Source organism: Maniola hyperantus, chromosome 9 (assembly GCF_902806685.2).
Source record: "Maniola hyperantus chromosome 9, iAphHyp1.2, whole genome shotgun sequence".
Classification (NCBI taxonomy): domain Eukaryota; kingdom Metazoa; phylum Arthropoda; class Insecta; order Lepidoptera; family Nymphalidae; genus Maniola; species Maniola hyperantus.
Genome location: NC_048544.1, coordinates 3,892,863 through 3,906,784, shown reverse-complemented (window position 1 = coordinate 3,906,784; position 13,922 = coordinate 3,892,863). Strand labels below are relative to the sequence as shown.

Sequence of the window (13,922 nt, the reverse complement as noted above, 5' to 3'; positions counted from 1 at the left end):
TCCTGAACTAAAAAGCAGCCTATTATTTCTGTACCTTTTGTCAAAACTGGTTAAACGGATGGACCGTGAAAAGCTCAAGAATAAGAAAGATGGACAGAGAGACTCATTTTTGCATTTATGATATATAGTGAGGATATAAAAAAGTTTTTAAATTTTTGTTACGAAAGTCAAAAGTGATATATCTAAACAGCAAAGTAAATAATGAGTAAATTATCGCTAATAGTTCTATGTAATTTTTTTGCTTTTACATTCGAATAAATCCCTTGCCCGCTGTCAGTAAGACCAAACTTTCCCTGATAACAATATAAACCAAATGATAAAACACTGTACGATAAGATAGCAGCCAGTCAGCCATTTTGTTCCTAACTCAGGAAAGATTTCCCTTACTGTCTCGCGTATTGTGGTTAAGTGATTTGTGTTACAAGAAAAAGTGGCGAAAAGTGTAAATACATACATAACATAGGTAGTTAATGCGTAGTGCTATTTAAGTAACTTATGTAAGTATGAACGTATAGCAAATATCTATTGTTGTAAGTGTTTACATAATGTGCAAAACGTATAAGTAGGTAGGTTTATAGTATAGATAGTTAATTTACGCAGCAAAACATAAAAAACGGCAAATTTTGAAACCTGTAACGTCTCGTCTCGCTTGATCAACGTCGTTCGTCAAAACTAGTTATGTCTCTTATTTCAGTTAAGAGTAGTTTAAACTCGATAAGAATTTTGACGATAACATATTGTTAAACCTTTGGAACGTACCTATAACCCAGTTATGAAGAGTATATATTTTGACGACCTCCCTGGCGCAGTGGTGAGCGCTGTGGTCTTAATAGTGGAAGGTCCCGGGTTCGATTCCTGGCAGGGGTTTGGAATTTTATAATTTCTAAATTTCTGGTCTGGTCTGGTGGGAGGCTTCGGCCGTGGCTAGTTACTACCCTACCGGCAAAGCCGTGCCGCCAAGCGATTTAGCGTTCCGGTACGATGCCGTGTAGAAACCAAAGCGGTATGGGTTTAATAAAACTGCCATACCCCTTCCAGGTTAGCCCGCTATCATCTTAGACTGCATCATCACTTACCACCAGGTGAGATTGCAGTCAAGGGCTAACTTGTATCTGAATAAATAAAAAAAAAGTATAAGTATAGTACGCGACTGGTTGAGACGGTAATCGTGGTGGGGACGCCCCGCACACTCGCACACCCGAACAGCCCGCGTTAACCCGGTGCGGGCGAGCGTGGGAGACGGGAGGGGCGTTCCCCCGCCTCATACCCCGATTGCCATCTCGACCTGTCGCGAACTATAGGTATTCTGTGTTGACTTATCTTTTTCCTTTCAGTGGAAATGGCGCGACGAGTCATTTCCGTTTGTATTCTGGCTTTTGTTTTTATTGGAATCAACTGTGAAAGTAAGTAGTAACAATTTTTACCAAACCCTTTTTCAGAAAAAAAAAATTTTTTTAGTAAAATAATTTTTATTTTTGTTCCTTTAGATACAATGATGGTAAATATGTAAGGTACCAATTATACTCTCAGATTTGTCATTTGGCCATTCTACGAGGTAATGCAGCCACTGTTCTGGGCACTTGGGTCGTTGCTTTTTATTTTTGATATCAGCAACTTTTTCATGTTTACCAACTTTAGTTTTCTATTAATTCATAATTTTATAGTCTGTAAATTTATATTACAAAACTTATTTATTATTGTCGCAGTATTTTCATTGATTATAATTTATGAAAATTAAGTTTAGTAAACTTTGATTTTTTCAGTTTTCACGGTATTTTTTACACTCCGTGATGCCTAGCGTCATCTAGTATGCAGTAGCGTAACTAACAGTTTCTTTTTCAGACGCAACAGAAGCGCCAAAATCTGATGATACATGGAAGCAAACTGGAATTTGCAGAAAATGTATATGCAAAGATGATAAAGTAAATTGCTTTGATCAAGGCATCGTAGAATTTTTCAAGAAGGAAGAATGGGCCAGTAAGTTTTTATTTATTATAGGTACCACAATTTAGTTGCATCAGCATCAAATATCTTCGTACCTACTGCGGAGTTTCTTGTCGGCTCTTGTTATTGGAAATGCGGTAATTAGGCACGTCATCTATCTCTCAATTGCCATAGAGCCTACAACTTCTAGACGAAATAATTTTTTCTATTAAAACCCGGTCGAATGCGAACCGCACTCGCACACGAATGAATGCGAACCGTGCCACTTGACCAGGTTTTTTAATGAATAAACAGCTATATTCACTGTTCCTATTTGATTTCAGTTTTGAAACCTATGAAACCAGCCACAATAGATTTAAGCGAGAACTTGATCAGAAACATCACAGCCGTAGCAGAGCTGCCGGTCAAAGTGCTGAACCTATCGCGATGCTCCATCGAGCTCATAGAGAAAGCGAGCTTCCAGAACCTGCAGCAGATGCAAGTTTTAGATCTGAGCCACAACAAGCTAACCACTGCCAACCTGAGTCCACATGCTTTTGAGGTAATTTTAAAGGGGGTTTATAACGTTAGATGAAAAACCACGCATGAAACTTTCTTTCTTTTTGGTAATAAGTACATAGTAGGGAAGTGCCTTTAGAAAAATGAATCTGAATACGTAGGTACTTATGTAGATCGTAAGAATAATTGGGTAGGTAAGTATTATAAAGTATTTTACGTCGCATGCAATGGGAAGTTCATTTTCATTTATTTTTTATTTATTCGCGACTTTGTCCGCGTGGATTTAGATTTTTGAAAATTCCGTGTGAACTCTTTGATTTTTCGGGATAAAAAGTAGCCTATATTATACTCTTCAGGTCTTTAACTAATACCATGCCGATCCGTTGCTCAGTTGGGACAATTATTTCAGATCAACCAAAAACAAAAGTGTGTTATTTACTTTCTTTATAATAAGTATGCGGGTGGTGATTAGAAGCTAAAGTTTTTAGGTGTGATATGCTCTTGTTACGCTTAGGTATCCAAAAGTTAAATTCTCTAAGTTGTCGTGCTGAAAGCTATAGATTATTTTGTTTTTCAGGGTCGCTACTCACCGGAAGAGTACGAACCTCTCGCCTCCCTGCGCACCCTCAACCTAGCATACAACGACCTCCACTCGCTCAACCAGGATCTGTTCGAGCATATGCCAGAGTTGAGCGAGCTCGACCTGAGCGGCAACCCTCTGACCACGATCGATCAAGTCACTGCCATCGCTATATCCAGTCTGCCCATGCTAAAGGTACGATCTACACTCTTATAAACTGGCCTGGTTGAGCACTGTTAGAAATAAGCAAGCTTGACCTGAAGGCAACCCTCTGAATCTGTCCACATCCTGCCATCGCTGTCAACACTCTCGACACCTGACCTGTTCAGGCACTGCCGGAGTTGAGCGAACTCGATCTGAGCGGCAACCCTCTGAACCCGAAGACAGTCGTCAGTGGTCGTCAACCACGTTACTGTCATTGGGTCATGTGTTGTTCAGCCTGCCGATGATAACAGATTTTCTTCCACCAGGTCCTTCGTCTGCGCTCCTGTGGGTTCTCAGACATCCCAGACAGATTCCTCCACACCCCACGGTTCCTGGAGCGCCTGGACATCAGCGACAACAAGCTGACCTCCATCCCCCAGGAGTTGGTGGAGGCGAAGAGCCTACTCTACTTGAACTTGAATCAGAATCCTATTAAATTATTGGACGGGAACTCTGAAGATTATCCGTAAGTGATTTGGGATTTTATGCGTAATATATGAGGAGCTGGCGAGCTACACTTCTGATTGAAATACTTTCATTTTTATTTTAGGAGTTTTTTGGCTAACTGAATAAAAATCTGTATTCAATTGTAAGCAAAACCCCCTAAAACTGTTAGAAAATTAATATCGAGTCCAAAGTTTGTGATTTCGATCTAATACAGTAAAGATTCAGTATCTTTCATTTAGTTTTTTGCTCATCCTCTAAAATTTTGTTTCGTGCAATTACAGCGTTTTGTTCGCTAGCGCCTTAATTTTTTATTTTCTTGAAGTAGCCTACTAATAGTACCAGTTACCAGTTCACAGTCGATATTAACATACAATTTACCTACTAATTTTTATAATATTTACAGAGTTTTAATATTTTTTCTCTCAAAATTGTAGAGGTTTCCCCCGTCTCCGCAAACTGCAAGAGCTACATATGTGCAACATGAAGCAACTGACTAGCGTCGGGCCAGGGGCGCTGGCTGGCCTAGAGAACCTGCAGAGACTGCACTTGAGCTTCAACCCCAAGCTTCGCACCCTCGACCCTAAAGCTCTGGCTAGGGCCGATGATATAGGAGAGACCTTCGACTGGCCTTTGGTTAAAGAGGTAACTTCCTTTTCTGTCTAAAGTTTTGGACCCATAGATACACTAGTATCTGTAGCTTAAGCCTAAGTATTGATTCACGCCAGGCCGGGGGCACAGGACAACCTTCAGAGACTGCACTTGAGCTTAAACCTCAAGCTTCACATTTCCACCCTAAGTTTTAGCTTGATGTTATAGGAAAGACCTTTCACTGACTTTTGATTAAACAAGTACACACCTGAACTTCCTTCTACTTTCTGATGTTGATGAATTTTAAGAACTACTGAGGTTTAGGAACCTTGGAGTCTCCTAAGTTGGCGTTGCAAGTGGAACCATTCAACTGTACTTTCAAATAAGAATGTTTCTTTTTTTTAATATGGTTTTAATGAATCAGTACCTACCCATAATATTATAAATGTGAAAGTGTTTGTTGATTTGTCCTTCAATCACGTCGCAACGGAGCAACGAATCGACTTGATTTTTTGCATGGGTCATGGTCATGCATCTCAGATTTTTCAATTTTCCGTAACAGCTCTACCTTCAATCCAACAACCTGTCAGAGATCGACTCTCGTTTCCTCTCGCGCTGGGACCTGCTGGAAGTGGTCGACGTTTCCAACAACCCTTTCCTCTGCGACTGCTCGACCCAGTGGATGGTCAGTACGTTGGTGGAGTACGTGGAACACAAGGTCGTCAATGCGTCTGAGAATATGGTGTAAGTTATTATAATTATAATCTCCTAACTGAATTTCCGTATGACTGAACTGAGGAGTGTGTCCACTGTCCGAGTTACCACAGCGCATATCAGCCGATTCGTTTATTGTACTGGTAAATCTAAGGGACTTTTTTTGCCCGTGGTCCTATCAATCGGACCATGGGAAATCAGATTGCCTGTGGTTTCATCAATCGGACCATGGGCAAATCAGATCACCCGTAGTCCTACAGATAGTATAAAGGGCTACGTGGCAAGGTTGCCATTCTAGCACATTACTAGAAGGCGACTGTTGTAGCAAGAATACCATAAATTCGGGCAATCACAACAATCAAGATTGGATTAATGATTGATGCAGTTTTTCCTCTTTCCAGCAGAGTTCTTTTTACCTAACGCTAATAGTAACTCAACTTTTAATTTGCAGTTGTGCAGAGCCGATAGAGATGAAAGGTTACACGATGAAACATTTGCACGACATCCACCGCACCATGCGCTGCGTGGACAAGTACGGCAACAGACCTGAGAAGGACGGTGCTATACTGCTTGGAACACTAATTGGTAAGTAATAACTGGGAGATCGCGTGTCGGTCACTATACCCGCAGGAGGCGCTAAGTAGAGCTAGCTGAGAAGCGGCAAGAGAAAATGCAAGGTACAATCCGTACAAAATGTGTTAACTGTCATGTCAAAAGTACGGTTCACCTTTAGGACTAAAATCGTACTTTTGTACTTGACTTATACCTGGTATGTGATGTCACCTCACTAGAAAATTACCATCTCGAGCTGTCGCCAACAAGGTGCTGAAAAATGCCCTTGTCAATGCCCCTGAAATGTCTTGGTAGAGGACTATGGCTAACCCCTTCTCATTCGAGAGGATAACCGTGTTTAGTAGTGAGCCGGCGATGGGATGATGATGATAATGATGATGCATTTCCTAGGTGTCCTGTTGGCGGTGCCGATAATGTTCACGCTGATGCTGCTGTGGCGCCACGGCTACTTCGTGTGGCTGGGGCTCCGCGGGCCCGTCGACGTGTCGCGCGCCTTCTACAAACGCGCGCCCAGCACCGACAATTATATATAGATAAAAATTATTATCTATATTATATACTTAATTTATGTATTTAACTAATAAGTGTACCTAGTTTGTAATTTATTTGTAAAACAAAGTTTGTGAAATGTGATTTTGTTATTTCCTTGTACCTATGGACTAAGAGTCAGCACGTGCTAGACCTTCGTTATTTTCTAAAAGCTGAAAGTTTCTCTACGTTTTGTCCCTAACACAGATCAGAATCAGATCTAACAGCCGTACTCAGAGTCGTTATTCGTTACTTAAGATTGAGTTAAAACGAGACAGATTTATGTGAGAGATATAGCTCTGTCTCGTTTTAACTAAACTTAAGTAACGATTAAGCGACTCTGAGTGCGGCCGTAAGACAACTAAGACAGATCTAAACGAAGTTCTGGCACGTGCTGACTCTCTCTAGTAGGTACGTTTGTTCTATCCGTCTTAACCACTTCCGAGTGTCATTTCTTATTGGAGGTTGAATCTCTTTTAGGTCTGAATAAAGACGTGTGAAATCCAATAGAAGACTGATTAAGGAAAGAAATGCTGGATCGAAAAATCTAATAGCAGAGAAAGTAAATTTTCATTTATAGCTATAATTCTTAACAATAAAACGTTCCCCTATAGTTTTTCGAAGTTACACTTTTCAATATGATTCAATAAGATTTTAGTAGAGATTGTTCTCACAGGCTTAAGCTTCTGTCGGCTTCATCCAGTCTACTGGGGTAAGTATTATCAACATACTTAGTGCTTGTACTATCAATATAATTTATAAGATGTTTTTGCGTCAACGTATCGCTACTGGACCAGTTACTTTGCGGCTTTGTTCACGAGCTACTGATGTCAGTATGTCGACGTACTGATCGTCTGAAAGAATTAGTCTCTATACAAGTGTAGAGGAATAAATAATAAATAAATAAATAAAATATTTTTTATTCAATTAAACTTTTACAAGTACCTACTTTTGAATCGTCAAATGCATCTACCACTGGTTCGGAATGCCTTTCTTACCGAGAAGAACCAGCAAGAAACTCGATGGTACTTTCAAAGATTTGATATATAATATTATGCCATACTTATATATAAAAGTTATTGCAGTCCCGCGTATTGCTGGAACGAGCTGCAGGTCACATCCACGCTCTTTTATTTGAAATAACTGATCCGTAGTGAAAGTAGGGTAGGTTAGTATGTGACAGGGCGAGATGACACGCTACGCTGACGTCACTCGCGCTATCCCGCACCGGGTTGTGCGGGTGTGCGAGGCGTCTCCAGCCCTATCTAGTACCTAGGTTGCACCATTCCACTGCCAAGTAAAGATTTAGAATTATTATTAAAAATACTTACTAAAATTACGAAGACCTTTACATAATTTGAAACAGAAAGTATTTTTCACTTTCTTACGAAGAACTGCAAGTCTGAAATGTAAAGAAATACCTGAATAAGTATAATGTACCTATAATTGGTATATCTAATTTGTTTGTTAAAATATTAGAAATAAAGAAACCTCAGTCAAAAGTAAAGAGGAACAAAATGAGGGACCAGAATATGAAGCCAATTCAGCACATTTCTGAATACAATCATGGTGATGCATCGGCGACCTATCTCTTCAAATAATAAATGTCTAATTTTCTGAAATCTGATAATCGATTTTATGACAGAGCAGTGTCGTCACATTTTGGGTGCTAACTGTTCGTCCTGGGGAACTTCTGTTCTGTGTTGTACCTATTTCTGTTTAGTCAATAAGTTAGTCAATTATTCTTACTCGCTTCGCGTAGGACCAGCCAGTCTCATGACATGTGAGCGCATACATCGGTAACTGTGAGACTGTTTAAAATGTCTGCACCTGAAAAATGAAATAGTAAGTTCTATCAAAATCTGTTCAATATATCCACTGTCAAGAAAAGACCAAAAGACAGATCAAAACCCCGTAGGATAGAATGCGGAGAAGAAGGAGGAGAATAGGTAAATACACAAACTGGAGAAAGTCCGCGATAAATGGAAGAAGACGAGGCGAGGCCTTACAAAGGGTTGTACCTAATGCCGCAGGATGATCTCCACCGTCTTATCCAATTTCAACCGTTTGGTAAAGTATATTAAGCTGAGTTTCAGTTGTTAATTGTTATCTGAAAAAAACCGTCGACTCAACTTTGCAAGTGCCTCAGATGGCTAATAAAAACCAGTAAAATATTTGCAGGTAGACACTATAGTTTTTTTTTAAACTTCTTAGACGCCTCCATTGATAAACCAACCTCTTTTCTCGTTTCTTTATATTATCAGGTATCCTGCAAAGATAAACTTTGTTTAGGAAATTAGAACGGGATGGGTGCGCATTTTTAATTTTGAAATTATATTAACTTAAACCATGAAATTTGAAACCTTACCTTTCATCTTCTGGAATTTGACTCATCACGTCAAGCCTGAAAAATCGTTTAAATTAAGTAGGTACCTACAGTATGAATATGGAGTTTTATAATATCTTTGGGCAAGATTTTTGGAGGGTATCTGAATATTTACCATCCTAATTTGTATTGTTCTTTTTTGCGATTTATCGTTGAAAACAGTTTTTTCATGCCCCGTCCTACAACAAAATTTTCACAGTAGAAATAGACATCGCATTTATAATATGGGTTGTGATAATGATTTTATCGCGGGAAACATAAAACTGATATAAAACAATTTTGGCAAACGGTTCTGGATAATACCAATCTCGATTAGTTATACCTACTTCAAAGGTTCACTTCAAAAATAAGTATATCAAACATTTCTCAAACTTACGTTGGTGTTCTGTGATTTCGTGTTGGAAAAGTGTCCTGAATTTATTAAGAATGCATCTGAAAAATACAAGAGATAAGTAGGTTTAGTTCATATGCGTTTTAAGCAATTAAAGAATCACTTGCTTTAACGGTGAACGAAAACCATCGTGACGGCCGATTACTTACGCACTGCACTTCCGTCATCCGAGTTCTATCCGTCATCCGTGAGAATACCAGCGATTATCTACGACATAATATACCTATCATAAGCTACCATACAAAACAAAGAGAAACGTATTTTCACGGACTCGGATCGGATGCAATGCGTAACCGCTCTGAGGAAACCGGCATGCTAAAGAGCTCTCCATAATGATCTCAAGGGTGTGTAAAGTTTGGCAATCCGCAGTTGGCCAGGCGTGGTAGACTAGGTATATCCCTTCTAATTCTGAGAGGATACCCGTGCTCAGTAGTGCGCCGGCGATGGGTTGATGATGACGGATTAAGGTATTGTGTACACTAGAACTTTTTTATATGAACTGACTGCCATCTGAGTTCCGCGGCCGATGAAGAATATAGATAGACTCACTCAGACGCCCTGCTGCTCATTATGACGTCGATCAATGAACTCCGGCCCAAAATGTTTCTTTTGACTGCAAGTGAACAGTAATTTAATTATAGGTAAGTACCATTGAATTTTTTTAAATCTATTATGTATATTAAGTTTAAAATAACCCACATTTAGCTCAATTTTGTTAGTTTATATTAAGTAAGTGTTAGTTAGCTTTTAAGTATTAAGTATAACAATAAATTAATGTGTTACATGTCGACTGTCGACGGCACTGGTGTACGGAAAAACTTATTTAAAGTTTATGAATGCACCAAACTGGTTGTAAACTGTAAATATTCTTCTTTAATAAATAAATAAATACAATACAATACAATACAATTATTATGTACTAACGTTACCTACAATGGCACTGAGAATTCTGCCTCAAGAGTACGCATATAGGTACAAGGTTTTGCATGAAAACAAAATCGTAAAATGTTGCCGTGGGACAGAGGAGAATGCTTTGTTGTGATTGGTGGAGTCAAAAGTCACGTAATCGAGACAATGTGCGGAATGAGGGTACCAAACGGGCGTGGGCCGACTTTTATGCTAAGCAACTTGCCTAAGCTTGGCGATCGGGGGTGCCCGGCTATTAAGCGTCTCTATAGGTGGTGATTTGTCTACAATGGTCAATTGGTCAGTCACTCATATTATATTCGTAGGTGTAGGACAAACGTTTCCTAATATTCTTCTTCAGTCTCCCTAGTTCTAGTCTTTCAGTTAAAATTGGAACTCCATCTGCATGACAGATGGTTCAAGTTACATCCGTTAAATTTTGACTGACTATAAAAGCAAAATCAAGTCAGAAGTCAGGGTCTGTTGACTTACCAAGTTGTATAACCTATCATGGAGGTATGAATACTGATTTGTGCTTGGTGGTCCGTGTTTAATCGTGACATAAGTTTAACAGCTTGTCACGCCTGGGCACATCCCACCGCCGACGAGAAATGCCTTGACTAGCTATTCACTAGTTTCTTTCTCAAGAAACGCATTTATAATCGATTTATGGTTCCGTGTCAATAAAAGAGATAGACATATTAATATTTGATTACTTACAACTTTTATATGGTAGCTGTATCATACTTGCAATGGTGTGATTCATCCCGTGGCTGCTAAAAGATACAATGAATATAAGCTTGTGTCAAGGTGCCAACGTATCTATAAGTACGCGACAGGTCGAGGGAACACCCCGCACACCCGCACAGCCCCCGCACTAACCCTGTGCGGGCGAGCGTGGGTATGCGGGGTGTCCCTCCGCCTCTTACCCCGATTGCCATTTCGACCTGGCGCAGACTATACCTACCTTTATACCCGTCTATCTACCGGTTTTAAGTTGAATTTATAAAAATATCTTACGAATCTATCAAATCTGATGAGCATTCAGAATAATGCAAACGTCTTGAATCGCCTTCACCTGAGATATCTGAAAAAAGTTCACATTTAGATATAATGCCTTCAAAGCAACAAATAACAATGGGAGCGCCACATTACCTCAATCTCTCTACCGCCATTTGAAAAGTAGGTACGGTTAGCAAGTTGCTAACCATATACTTTATACAGGGTGTAACCAGAACACTGGCAAAACAGAAGACAGATGATAGTAACTGATGATTACTGATATGATACCACAAGTAAACGCAAAACATTTTAGAAAAATCCTATAATTTTGTAAAAGTTTACGATAAATTGCAAATAAAACATATGACTAACGCTAGAGGTCAACGAACGTTGCGTAAGTAGGTCACTTGGAGTCAATGCCGCGTCTAAGGCGGGGCATCGATCCGAGTTTTACACGTTATAGGTACATTTACATTGCGGCTTTGAAAAATACTAAATCACTAAAACTACAAAATGAGGCAAATGGTTATTGGTATTGGATTGTTTAGGTAGTAGGTATAATAATAACGCTAAGTTTTTGCTAGCGTTCTGGTTACACGCTGTATAAGAAGTACTTAGTGGAATATGTAGGGCTTTAGGCGAAGAATATACTACTTATTATTCTATAATATAAAAATGAATCACTAAATGTGTTGCTCATCGCAAATCTCGAGAACCGCTGAACCGATTTCGCTAATTCTTTTTTTATAATATTCCTTGAAGTACGAGGATGGTTCTTACGGAGAGAAAAAATATAATTCAACCTCCCCCTCAATTTTCTAAACCCCACCCGAGCGAAGCCGCCCCGGTTCAGCTAGTTAAAAATATAAGTAAATCAAAATACCTATATTTGTAACTAAGACGTCACAACATGGCGGAAACTATTTCCCTTTGTTAGCTCGGACGTATTATACAAATTTTAACAAATTAAAATATTTGAATTAAAAGCATAATAATAATAGAGTGAACTCACCTGATTCCTGTGTTAAGTTAGACAAGTTATGTGTTGCTTCACTTGCTGTACGCTTTATGCTAGTCCTTGAAATAAAGAACATTAAGTCATTATAAACCTGTATGCTTTAAGTTTAAACAGTTAAACTATACTTAATAATAATAAAATCGTTATCTATTACCCCCAAGTTCCATCCATAGAACGCCACGAATCACCAAACCGACGACCTCCCTGGCGCAGTGGTGAGCGCTGTGGTCTTATTAGTGGGAGGTCCCGGGTTCGATTCCTGGCAGGGTTTTGGAATTTTATAATTTCTAAATTTCTGGTCTAGTCTGGTGGGAGGCTTCGGCCGTGGCTAGTTACCACCCTACCGGCAAAGCCGTGCCGCCAAGCGATTTAGCGTTCCGGTATGATGCCGTGTAGAAACCAAAGGGATATGGGTTTAATAAAAACGGCCATACCCCTTCCAGGTTAGCCCGCTATCATCTTAGACTGCATCATCACTTACAATCAGGTGAGATTGCAGTCAAGGGCTAACTTGTATCTGAATAATAAAAAAAACCTATACTTACGGCGATTACGCACTGCACTTACGTCATCCGAGTTCTATCCGTCATCCATGAGAATACCAGCGATTATCTACGACATATTATGTCATAAGCTACTATATATTTTCACGGACTCGGATCGGATGAGTGTGTAACCACCTTTACTGTATTGTTTTGAGACCAGTCAGAAATATAGCATGGCGGTCTGTCTTGACATAACAACTTACTACTAAATAGGTTTTAGATTTTAGTTCAACGTACTCGGATTTAATGATGACAGGGATCTCAGAACGCTTCCTCAAAGCCACGTGGGCTATCTCCGTGGATGCACCGAGCTCTAGAACATTTGTGATCAATTAATCCTTTGTAAGCGATTGCTGGCCAGCAATAAATACCTACCTACTGACAGAAACACATGTAAGACGGCACCCAACCCAACCCCAGTCCCCCAGGCCCCGTCATCTGTGGTGGTGTGTGTAGTAAGTACACAAGGAACAACAATAGCTTAATTATAAATGCGAAAGTGTGTCTGTCTGTCTGCTAGTTTTTACGGCACATCCGTTCAACCGATTTTTACGAAGGCTACTTTACGTCCCGAAATAAAATTCCTACGGGATTTATACCGAAATCCACGTGGACAAAATCGCGGGCTTCATTTATTTGCCACAGAGATAGCTTGCATATCGGACACGGATAAAGGGTAAGTACGTTTTATCCCGGAAAATTGAAAACTTCCTTCGGAATTTTAAAAACCTAAACCACGCGGCTGAAGTCGGGGGCATCTTCTATTTAACCATAATCCGCCAAAACAGACAAATCTGTATGGTACAAGGTGCAGCCCGCAACATGCTGCATGCAACACCCGCCCTCCCTCTACTAAACCTAACCTAAGAAAATCCGCCTATAATGTTATTAATCCGAATAACGTTGAGTCGGGTGGGGTGGCGTGCAACATGCATGCCCGGCTAAATTAACTAAAAATACCTGCAATTCTTAAATCACTGCAGTGGGTTTTTTTCTGAAAAAAAAATCAGTTGGTTAATTTTTTGTAGGGATATTTTTCACATATAAGATCGTGTTCTTGAGATGAGTGAGTACCTACCTATTTATGGCGTAAACGGAAAACAACATGACAGTACACGGCCGAAAGTAATGTACATTGGCCTTTAGAATGACATTTCGACTTTGTAGAGTGTTATCTCTGTTACTCATACGTATACATGACGTTTTGTCGGATGTCAACGACAGAGACAGTGCTCTACAAATGTGCTATCTCCTTGTAAAGGTCGTACATTACATTCGGCCGTGTACTGTATTTCAGACTTCGTACAAAGACGAGCTTTAAATACGCGCAAAAATCCCTAAACCTGATAGGTGGTGACAGCATTGTTGCGGCAGCACTGCTGAGTGCAGCGTGGTTCGGAATCATACCTTAATTTGAAACTTTCACTAAAATTACTAATTTACAAATTCAAATAGCCTCGTCCTTTACCAGAAAATCTTTCGCATCCTACCTACTTAAATATCAAACCACTTCAAAATGGTAAATTATACGTAACACATAGTCCAGATTAATTAGTTTAATTATTAGTTTTGGTAAAACAATAACAAAAATACAAACA

The 13,922-nt window shown here is 39.6% G+C and overlaps 2 protein-coding genes across 2 annotated transcripts; one reads left to right on the top strand and one right to left on the bottom strand.

Annotated features, from left to right (window-relative positions):
- Positions 1–321: 321 nt before the first annotated feature.
- On the top strand, positions 322–6,181 carry LOC117985480 (leucine-rich repeat neuronal protein 3-like). The gene is made up of 10 exons (XM_034972212.2): positions 322–497; positions 1,335–1,403; positions 1,843–1,977; positions 2,268–2,485; positions 3,020–3,217; positions 3,493–3,692; positions 4,108–4,315; positions 4,824–5,005; positions 5,427–5,560; positions 5,939–6,181. The coding sequence occupies exons 2-10, from the start codon at positions 1,340–1,342 to the stop codon at positions 6,079–6,081; spliced, it is 1,482 nt and encodes a 493-aa protein (XP_034828103.1). The 5' UTR covers positions 322–497; positions 1,335–1,339; the 3' UTR covers positions 6,082–6,181.
- Positions 6,182–6,812: 631 nt separating this feature from the next.
- On the bottom strand, positions 6,813–13,319 carry LOC117985191 (uncharacterized). Its single transcript, XM_034971885.2, has 13 exons — positions 13,285–13,319; positions 12,562–12,637; positions 11,774–11,838; positions 10,780–10,846; positions 10,480–10,535; positions 9,403–9,466; positions 8,839–8,894; positions 8,578–8,641; positions 8,445–8,480; positions 8,313–8,345; positions 7,826–7,906; positions 7,408–7,478; positions 6,813–6,930 (listed from the first exon to the last, which is right to left on the bottom strand). Exons 5-13 carry the CDS (start codon positions 10,523–10,525, stop codon positions 6,851–6,853), a joined length of 531 nt encoding a protein of 176 aa, XP_034827776.2. The 5' UTR covers positions 10,526–10,535; positions 10,780–10,846; positions 11,774–11,838; positions 12,562–12,637; positions 13,285–13,319; the 3' UTR covers positions 6,813–6,850.
- Positions 13,320–13,922: the final 603 nt, after the last annotated feature.